Source organism: Notechis scutatus, chromosome 3, assembly GCF_049901735.1.
Source record: "Notechis scutatus isolate UNSWTSFEM ecotype Mainland chromosome 3, rNotScu1.2, whole genome shotgun sequence".
In the NCBI taxonomy this organism is placed as follows: domain Eukaryota; kingdom Metazoa; phylum Chordata; class Lepidosauria; order Squamata; family Elapidae; genus Notechis; species Notechis scutatus.
The window spans coordinates 72,657,070-72,668,033 of record NC_142011.1 but is presented as its reverse complement, the minus strand read 5'-3'; the positions used below and the strand labels follow the sequence as shown (position 1 = coordinate 72,668,033).

Here is a 10,964-nt window from a genome sequence, read left to right as displayed (position 1 = left end):
TAAAGTGGTCATGTACATGCGTGTGTGTGTGTGTGTGTGTGTGTGTGTGTGTGTTTGTGTATGTGTTGTTAACAGAGGAAGTTTTGTTTTTGAATGAATAAAAAGAAACACAAAGGAGAGAGTAAGTGGAGTTCTTTTTTTAAAAAAAAAAAATCACAGACTGTGCTTGCATGCCCTTCCTTTGCAGGTTGGTGTCTGAATCTGGCTACAACCAGTGCCTTTAAATTGGCTGTTTTTTATTACCTTAAAAGTTCATTTTCTTTTGCTTCCCTATGTATGTATGTATGTATGTATGTATGTATGTATGTATGTATGTATGTATGTATGTATGTATGTATGTATGTATGTATTGTGTATGTATACACACACAAACACAAAGCCACCACACAACACATATACAGAGATGAGTACATACGTTTGTGTATGCATCTCTCTTTCTCGGTCTCGGTCTCGGTCTCGGTCTCGGTCTCTCTCTCTCTCTCTCTCTCTCTCTCTCTCTCTCTCTCACACACACACACACACACACACACACACACACACAGGCACATTCTTCCCCCCTCCCATCCGCAGTCTTCACCCCCCCCTCCCCGGTTTTCCTCTTCTCCAGCACCACCACCACCAGCCACCAGGACAAGTTGCTACGGAAACGGCTGCATGGCAACCGGCTCTGAGCCTGGGGTCCGTCTGCTGCTACTGCTGCTGCTGCTGCCGCCGCCGCCGCCGCCGCCGCCGCCGCTTCTCTGGCTGGCTCATTCTCCCGCGCGCTTCCTTCCTCGCTAGATGGTGTGCGAGACACCCGAGACTAGACACGCTCCGGACGCGGCCAGCGAGAAGCTGAGCGAGCGAGAGAAAAGCCAAGAGGCGGCAGCGGGAGCAAGAGAGCCGGAGAGGCGAAGAGAGGACGCGCGGCTTGGCCAGGACAGAGGAAGGCGGCTGCTTTCTGCCTTCGCGCCCGCCCGCCCGCCCGCTCGCCTGTTTCGCCGGGGGTCGACGCGGAACTAGAGCCGCGAGCCGGAGCGCAGCCTTCGAGAGGGCATGGACGTGATGCTCCTGGTCCAGGGCGCTTGTTGCTCCAACCAGTGGCTGGCCGCGGTGCTGCTCAGCCTCTGCTGCTTGTTGCCCTCCTGTATCCCCGCCGGCCAAAGTGTAGACTTCCCCGGGACGGCTGTGGAGAACCTGGTGGTCCGGAAAGGGGACACGGCGGTGCTGAGGTAGGACTCGACTCAGCCTCCCATCCGAGGTGGTGGTGGTGGTGGTGGAGGAGAAAAAGCTTGAACGGGTTGTGTGTTTGGCGCGCTCTCTCCCTCTGCTTCTCTCTCTCCCCCCTCCACAAGTCTCGGTGTTGGCGTTGCGTTGAAGCTCCACATGCACTGGCGCAGCTCACCCCCCCCGCCGCCGCTCCCCTCCTCCGGGGAAGCGGAGGCTCTTTTTCTCTGCCTTCCAGATCTGCGGCACCCAAATGGGCCAAGCCGTTTGGAGCCGGAGCCTTTGGGTTGCGGCAGCCAGAGGAGAGGAAGGGGCTTTCTTCTACTTTCAAACTAGATTTTCCCCTTCCCTCCTCCTCCCCTCCCCCGTCGAAAAGGGATGGACAGTAGCTCTCCCTGCCGCCCCATCCTTGAAGCTCCCTTCTTGCCTGTTCTCCATCCCCCCCATCGCTTATCCCGAGGGGTGAAAAAGCGCTTCTCTCCCCCCCCGTTCTCTTTTGATGTTGTCCCCCTTTCGATGGTACTTTCAGCTCAACTTTGGAAGCATCACCTTGTTGTGCTCGGTGGACTCTTCTGCTCTCCCCACCCCCTCCGAGCAGACAGAGAGAGAGAGAGAGAGAGAGAGAGAGAGAGATGCTACGCAGTCAGCTCCTTCCCTGGAATGAGTTTGCAGCTTCTTCCTAAGGCATGTTTCTTACACCAAAAGCCAGTAAGGGCTCGTAGGAGAGCAGCTTAACACCCCCCCCGCCCGCTTCCACTCACTCCCCCACCCCACTCTCCATTTGTAGCCCGGCAAGCAAAGCGGCTGCAGTGCAGTGCCAGCCTTTTATGCAACCTTTTTTCTTCTCTGGGGAGGGAAATGCTAGGTTGGTACCCAGAGTTCCGAGATCTGTGTGATGCTAAAGACTACCCGGTCGTCCAGAACTGCCTTCTTCCTCCTCCTCCTCCTCCTTCTCCCACCCCTCACCCCACCCCAATGTCCCAACCGGATCTTTGCTGCATTAACACACAGCTAGTGCAGCAGGATCATGCATCCAGGCATGACGGTTTGGGAAAGTGTATATTTGGAGAGATTTGATTTCGGGATGGATCCGTAATAAGGGTTAACCGGTGCAGAACACACTGGATTAGCTACTGCTGTTTTTTTTTTTTTTTCTTTTCTGGGAGTAGCTGTATGTATGTGCTACATAATTGTATAACTGGGCTGTTCCAACAAGCCCTGAAGTGAGCTGCGGAATAGAGGAAACCCTGTTTTAGATCTTTCCCTGGGAAGATGATTTCAGAACTTGGATTGCCACTTGTCTAACAAATACAGAATCTCTGGTACTCAATTATTAGATGTTTTGAAACTATAGAACATAGCAGATACTTGTTGAGGTAGAATCTGAAGGGTTCTGGTTTTTTTGTTTTTTTGTTTTGTTTTTTACTTAAGCATCCGATGCATGGAAAGGTTCCAATTTCCTTTTTAGAATGCTAAGTTTGTTGATAGAAGTTGGAATAGAAATGACTGATGTTCAAATTACTTTCTGTGGGAGACCGCCTGATGCTTGTATGTAACAGGATCTGCAGTGCAATCTTCCTGTGCCTGTGTAGAGTATTGCTCAGCAGTAACAGTTCCTTGAGTGTACAGAGAAGCATGAATGTGGCTTAACATCCTTGGCATACCGCCAAACACTTTTTACAGAGAGAAAAAAAATCAGGCTAGACGATTATGTGAATATTTTTTTTTTGTTTAAATACCTTTGGAAGTCTGCCTCTGTTGAGAAATTGTTTCCTTTTGAAGGAGCCTTTGAATTCTACATGGTAACAAGATTATTTACCAATAGTAGATTTATTTCCTGTATAATATTTTTTAAAATCCTGTTTTGAGTTCATTAAATCTTCAGGCTAATACCCACCCAGCTACCCACCCATCCACTCACTCACCCACCTACCCAATCCTTTCAGTTTAAGTTTTAGCTGACATATTTCACATGTTTCTAAACTAGTCTTCCATGGGGAAAAAAGCCAGGTTTTCTTATTATTTACAATATTAATAATATCAAGTGGGGAAAAATGCTGTTTGGACCTTAAACATTCAGAGGTTGCCCTCTGCAGTAGTTTGAGCAGAAACAGCGTGTTTATAAGATGTTGCTTGCATCGGGTGAAGCAGGTACATAAAGTAACTTGATTAGGCGCGTTACTTTCGACATAGATTGCCAATCCTTTCTTACTCCCACCCACAACAAAAGGTAGATGAACATAGAAGGCATTTTGTTCATTGTTTCAAATTCTGAAATTGTCAGCCCATCCCTATTTATTTTCCAGACTGTTCTCATCTGGCTGAGGCTGAGAACACATTCAGTGTCTATGCACTGCTGGCTGACACATTTTTCATCTGTGGTAATATGCTATAGTTACACTCCTTGGTTTTGGAATACATTGGAATGTACTGTTCTTGGGCTCCTCTGCTACAGACAGAAAGTAAATGCAATCTTAGTCTCTTTATTTACAGTACTTCCAATGTAAAGACAGCCACAGATCAGAGTTGATGAGCTGAGTTTTCTATTGAGGCTAGAACTCAGAAAAGTGCTAAGTGAAAAGCCTGAAAAAGCCTTTCAATCCACTTCCATCCTCAAGAAATTTACATTTAAACTAAGCCACTGATCATGCCTTTGGATCGCTAGATTATGCTTCTACCACTAAAAACATATGTATTCCTTTAGGCCTGGTTATGAAGCTAAATACATTATATCAATGCAGTTGGCATTTTAGGGTCAGGCAATCATTTTCATCTCATACTTTGGAGAGCATGAGTAACAGCTTTTGAAAGAAAAGGTACCAGTGAGAATAGGATCCACTGTACAATTTTCATTAAAAAACACACACACACCAAGCAACTGAGTATAAATAGAAAAGGCAATATTAAAGCTATTAGAAAGCTTGGGTGTTTCTTAAGAAATTGAATGTTCTGGACACATATTTTCTTTTGCACTTCTTGTGAAAACTGAGTTGACTTATGTGAGATTTTTGCGACAAAACTGGTTAAGTTAACTATCAGATACAGACTTATCAATGGTTTCCTGTAATTATGACAAACTGGGACAGTTTAAATTTTAAAAAAACCTCTTCAACCCTTCAAACCCTTCAAAAAAAAAAAAACCTTCAAACCCTTCAAATTTACATTAATAACAATCCAAACAATCACTTGCAAATATGGAAAGGGAAGAAAGAATGGTTAATACAACTGTTGCTGTAGATTTATTAATTTATTCAAACCTATAGAACATATTTTATTTCAATTGTTCCATACTGGGACATTCTTTTTTAGATTAAATATATTTGGCTTGCAAAAAGAAAAATAAGAGGCATAAGGGTATATGATGTCAATTCTTTACAATATTGAGGTTCTGTATATTAAAAAGAACTTAACTGAATATATAGCATTTATTTACAATTTGTTTATTCTCTATTCAGGGTCAAATTGTAGTAAATGGAAAGAGATGTTGTGCATATTCAACCAATTGGGATACCTCTAATTACAAAGCTATATGTTTGCTGGTGGCAAACATATGGTTAGGATCTTTTTGAAAATGCTGAATCTCTGAGTCATTCTTCTAGTATTTTGAGTCAGCAGTTTGGTTGTTTAGTAAAAAGATAGTTACATTAAAGAGATACAATACACTGGTGCTTTTAATTATTTTATTACTTAATAGCAGAACTCTTACATATCTTTTAGGTAAGTCATATTGACATTTACATAAATGTCTTTGTACAATGGTGACAACAGAATTATGAGATACATATGCAAGTGAAGAAGCTAACCCAACAAACTTTGCAGATATGCATTGGCAGTAATTTGTATTCTAGAAAGTGGTGTTTAAAATAGGTAACTGTTAGTGGGATTTTATGCCAAACTTTGTCCTTAATTAGCTATATTACCTTGATTGTATGACTTCTCAAATGTCCCAAGAAGAATACAATTTGGTGACATGGCATTTTATGTGAGAAGTGTAGATTGGAGTCCTATTTTATTTTAGAGGGTTAAGCTGCTTCCTAGGTTCTCATTAAGGCCGCACCCCAGTGAATACTGAACAGAGTGCAATGTGCTTCTGAGTCAACATGTCAAGTATCACATAGCTTTGGTTTTGAAGGGATGAATAGCCATCCAATGCTTAGTAGAACTGAATAGAATTGAAGTAAGTTCTAATTTACAAAGAAAGGAGTTCAGTGGCCGTAGATTTTCAGCACAGTTTACCATTTTTAGGCAGCATTCCTCATTCTGATAAAGTTTAGCTATAGGCTTTCATGCTGAGGATTTGAAAAATTATAATGGCAACACATCCAGAGGCACCAGGGGGAAACGATTATAATTCTATAAGTGATGCAACATGGTGGACTGGAAAAACCTGTTCATAGACATTCTTATTGGATGCGGGTTTCACTAGAAACCTGAATTGAATAATATTCAAGAGAGTAAGGAGAACTGTAGTGGTGCAATGGTTAGAATACAGTTGTGATGACCCACGGCATGGCAGAAAGGCAACACAGTCAGATAATCAGTGGGAGTCCCTTTATTAGCTCCAACTTTGCCCCCCAATGTCCTGGTTACCTTCTGGCTGGAGAAAAACTCTCCCAGGAAAAGAATCAAGTCCAAAATGTGGTCAACAAAAACTGTAACTATAAGTCCAAACAAGGCAATATGAGGTAATTAGTCCGGCAGGGCATGTGAAGGCACGGCAATAACTCAACACAGTTGAGAGGATGCCAGGAATACAGATAACCAAAGTACACACAAGATAAACTCATGTTTGCTCCCAGTAGATACTGCACTCAGCATGTATCTCTTTTGAACTCTCTTCCCAGGTGTGGCTAATGAAGGGAATCAGGGCCCTTTCCTCCCCTGTAAGCAACACAACCCACGTTGCTCTCTTCTCTGTTCTTCCCTAGGATGAAGAGGGGGTGGGCCTGGGTCTTCCTCTGAACTCCTTCTCCTGTGTTCTACTTCTCCCCTGCTATTCCCAACTGGACTCTGCCCTTTCCTAGTTTCCTCCACAGCCAACGAAGCCACATTCCCACTCCCTGACAGCTGTTCATCTTCCTCCTCAGATTCAGACTCTGACAGGGGCATAACAGTAGTACTGCAGGTTAACTCACTGCACACTTCAGGGATTTGATTCTGACCAGCTCTAGGTTGACCCAGCCTTCCATCCTTCCGAGTAAGTAAAATGAGGACCCAGATTGTTGGGGGCAATATGCTGACTCTGTAAAACCTACTTAAAGAGGGATGTAAAGCACTGTGAAACAGTATATAAGTCAATGTCAGTGTTCCAAGTAAGTGCTATTGCTATTTTGTTACAGGCTGATGAAATGTCAAAATCCTTTTTTAAAAACAAAAACTGGAATAATAGTAAAAATGTAATCAGGTATGTAATACACACATTACCACTTATATTCTCTAGGTCATCCTAATTAAATTTATAATGGGTATGTGTATTTTGCTTTCAACATTTTGATCCAGCTTTTCTTTTCAAAGAAGCAATTAAAAGAGTCAGTTGGGTGTAATGGTTAAGGTGCTGGCCTAAAAACTATAAGACTCTGAGTTCTAGTCCCACTTTAGCCATTGTGGCCATTTGGATACTTTGGGCGAGACACTCTTTCTCAGCTCAACCCACCTCACAGAATTGTTGTGGGAAAAAGAGGCAGAGGAATATTCTGCATATTTGCCACCTTGAGTTACTTATAAAGGCAGGATAAAAATTAATTACATGGATAAAAGTAGATTATAATGTGTTCGTTAATATGTAATAATAAAGGTTTACATAAAAGAAGTAGGTCACAAGTTCCACTTCAATCTTTTTTATTAAACAGTAACTTGAAGGACAGTCATAGTGTAAGGAGAAGTAGAGTTTTATGTTCAATTATCCTTCCATCACAATAAAACACAAGAAAGAGTGGAGAAGTTTGAAAGGTGGAGCTTGTTCTGTCTTAGCTTCTCCCTGTGGATTGGATCTTCCTAGTGCCAGCATCAAGGGGGCATATGCATGGGCAACCAAGGATATGAATACTAGGCTCTTTCAAGGTTCCTGATCTTTGTTTTGTTTAGTTATCATTGTATGTGACTTAATAGCTAGACTCAGCCTTGAACCTAGGAAGTTGACAAAACAAGTTCAGTTTACAATTTTCCTTTCTGAGTTTGATTAAATGAAGTGATGAACAAAAACAAAATCTGAAAATTACTGTCTCCAAGAAAACGTCATAAAGAAGTAAGAAAAGGATTTATTCCTATATCAGCAGTGTTTCCATGTATATGTCTTTCCTCACTCCTAAATCAGACAATAGCTGCAATTGGTTGTTATAAAGAAATAAACATGTTTCTCCCTACATCACTTTCTTCTAGCCACAGTTCACTCTATAATGGGATTAGAATCCACTAAATAGAACTCAATAATGGGATACATTACTGAACACAAGAAAATGCACTGCACTTTGAGGATCTTCAATATATAGACTTATTCACTCTCTTCCATCATTATTGTAAATATTTTTTCTTGTACACATAAATCCACAGACAAAAATATTGCATCGAACAGCAATGTAACTTTGTTCCCAAATCATTTAATTGCAATAACAATAAAGTAAAGTAAACTACCTTTGGAGTCCTTTCTAAAATAAATCTTTATGTTACATCTTTTCTGATACTACTCCTACAAATTATAGCTCCAATTAAATATTGTCCAATTTTCTGGGAATTTTAAAATGGAAGCTTAACACATTTGGAGGTGATTGGCTTAGGAAGATTGTTCTAGTTTTCTATTTTGTGTTAGATTATTTTTTGAAATATTTTCCCCAACTATTGATTTTTCCTTACTGTCACTAATTAAAAGCAGCAAGAAATAGCTTCTAGAAACATAATGAGTACTGATTTTTGAATCTTACTTTCATTTAAAGGAAGATATTTTGCATTTCTATTGCCATAAGAGTTGTAAGTTTCTGATGCAGGCATAAGTTGCACATATCCTTTGAAATGAAATTTGCAAAATTTGTTCAAATGAGCAAAAGGTTAACCCATAAAATCATGTACATATGAAGTATGATTTAATATTTGAAACTGTCCCCAATTTAACTTAATAGGTTATTTAAGATAACCTAATAAGGTTTTCTTCTGAGCAAGACTCAGAAATAATTTTGACTAAACATTAATTATGGCTGAACCATAGATATTTTGCATATTGGATTTTTACTTCAGAGACTATATTTCACAGTATTTTTTTCAAACTGATTAGTTACAAACCTGACCATAGCTTTTCAACCAATGGTTTTAAAGTTGACTTTCTTCAACAAAATGAATGTAGAATGAATTGTTTAAATACAAGGGCACTGTTCATAATGTATGTCTTAAAATGAATTCACAATTTTTGCTAATTGAAATTGTTTAATGAATTGTAGTGAATTATCATTCAAGAATTAAACAAAGCCTAATGGACTCTATTTTAAAACTAGGAGAAAGTAAACTTTCTTTTTCTGATTCTATGTTATTCTGGACATCGCATTTGAAAAAATGCTAAAATAGCATACGTTTCCTTAGAATATTGTGTGGGATTCTTCTATTTTCTAACACCAATTTCCTTTGGTTAAAGTTTAGCGATACAGTAAATGCAACTATACAGAAGCTTTGTCTGCTTCTTATTGCATATTTTTGTGTATACTATATATGTATACCAAATATTTTAGATTACTTGCTATCTATTTGCATTTGAATAATTTTGTACTTTTTCTCATGTAGCTATCAAATATAGTTTGAAAATTCTGAATACCATTTTGTTTTGATGGAAGATTTATTTCTAACAATTTAAATTAAAAGTGGTACTGTAGATAAAAATAAGGGGTTGATATTTCATCCTAAATAGATCATAAAGAGAATTCGTACATGAATATAAAATATTTGGCACTCAACATCAAGAGCCCTTTTGTAAGACATACTACCTGAAGGTAATGTGGTGGCTCAGCGATTAAGATGCTGGGCTTGTCAGCTAGAAAGCCGGCAGACCTAAGTACCACATGATGGGATAAGCTTCTCTCCTCAACCCAGCTCCTGTCAACATACCAGTTTGAAAGCATGCAAATGCAAGTAGATAAATAGCTGGGAAGATAGCAGTGCTTTGTAACATCATGCTGGACACATGACCGTGGGAATATCTTTGGATAGCACTGGCTCAATGGCCTTGAACTGGAGATTACCCCCTCCCCCATAACCAGCAATGAATAGTGGAGTAAAATCCACCGGAACTCCTTTACTATTTAAAGAGGCTGCAATGGAAGTTACTCAACTTGATTCATGTACATGGAAAGACCCCTACTTTTTAAAATTATGTGAGTGTAAAAAAAAAATAAACACAAAAAAAAAAAAAAAAAAAAAAAAAAAAAAAAAAAAAAAAAAAAAAAAAAATAACCCGGTCCCCCGTCCCCCCCCTTCCGCCCCCCCCCCCCTCGGTGGCGTTGGGGTGCGGGGTGGGGGGTGGGGGGGGTTTCGTTTGGGGTGGTTGGGGGGGGGTGTGGGGGGGGGGTGTTTGGGGGGGGGTGGGGGGGGGGGGGGGGGGGGGGGGGGGTGGGGGGGGGGGGGGTGGGTGGGGGGGGTTTTTTTTATACAATTTACAATTTTATTTTTTTTTTGTTTTTTTCATTATAGTTGTGCTTTTAAAGTTGTAACATCCTGAGGTTTGTGGTGTAACTTCCTGAGTTCCGTGATGTGATATCCTGAGTGGGTGGCTGTGATGTGACGTTCCGGGTTTTGGTTTGGCTCTGAGTTTGAGGCCTGGCTATGTGATCATGGCATGTGTCCCTTTGCTTGGTTTGGGGGTCAGGGTGTGTAGCAGCTGGTGATGCAGCCGTGGTCTGGTTTCTGGATGGTGGTTGCCTTTTGCTGGGAATATAAGTCACCTAACAGATATTTGGGTTGGAAATATATAAACCAGGATAAACATTTTAATACTGTATCTTTAAGAAAATGCAAAACTGTAGTTGGGTGTGTTTTCTCAAACAGCCATAAGATGGAGCCAGAAACCTGGGTTGTTTAGTCTTAGTCTTAGTCTTAGAAGAGAGTGAATCTCTGTTTCCTTCTGTTGGAAAGTATTGCCGTTCCTCCATTTCCTCTTAATTGACTGCTATTCCTGGATTTGATGTAAGTCTAATACTGAACTGTTTTTGACACTGGACTTTCTAATTGGATTATCCCTGGATTGAAAAACTGACTGATTTACCTGTGAATGACTTTGGACTGCTTATTTTGAACTTTGGTTAAACCTTTCTGGAAGTAAAAACCTACATTTACTGTACAGTGTATCTGTGTGCTGTATGTGTATTATTCAAACACTACTCTCAAATACGTCCCTGTATGCTCCTAACGGGGAATTACCTCAACACCTTTCGTCTATGGGGTGGGTTTGGGTTTGAGTCTAGTGAGGGAGATTGGTGGTGGCATCATGTGTTGTTTTGGGTCCGGTGTTGGTTTTCGTGGCTGGGACTGATTTGTTGATAAGGGCTAGTTTCCAGATATCTGGTAGGTGAGAGGTATCATCCCATTTATTCATGTTATGGGGGTGTTTCTCTATTTCAATGGCTTCCCTGATTATTCTTTTGTTGAAGTGTTCAGTATTGGAGATTAATTTGGTTCCCTCAAAATTAATTTCATGTTCTGTGGCTTTAAGGTGCTGGAAAAGGGAGGAAGTATTTTCTTCTTTTCTGACTGTGTTCTTGTGTTCTGCGATGCATGTATTTATT

The 10,964-nt window shown here is 40.8% G+C and overlaps 1 protein-coding gene across 2 annotated transcripts in view; it reads left to right on the top strand.

Moving 5' to 3' along the window:
• Window positions 1-728: 728 nt before the first annotated feature.
• The window catches only part of NEGR1 (neuronal growth regulator 1), a 543,684-nt gene continuing 533,448 nt past the window's right edge, over window positions 729-10,964 (top strand). For both annotated transcript variants that reach the window (XM_026679346.2, XM_026679345.2), the window contains exon 1: window positions 729-1,211. In XM_026679346.2, the coding sequence (XP_026535131.1) occupies window positions 1,036-1,211 (176 nt within the window). In that variant the 5' untranslated portion in view covers window positions 729-1,035. The remainder of the gene's footprint in view (window positions 1,212-10,964) is intronic.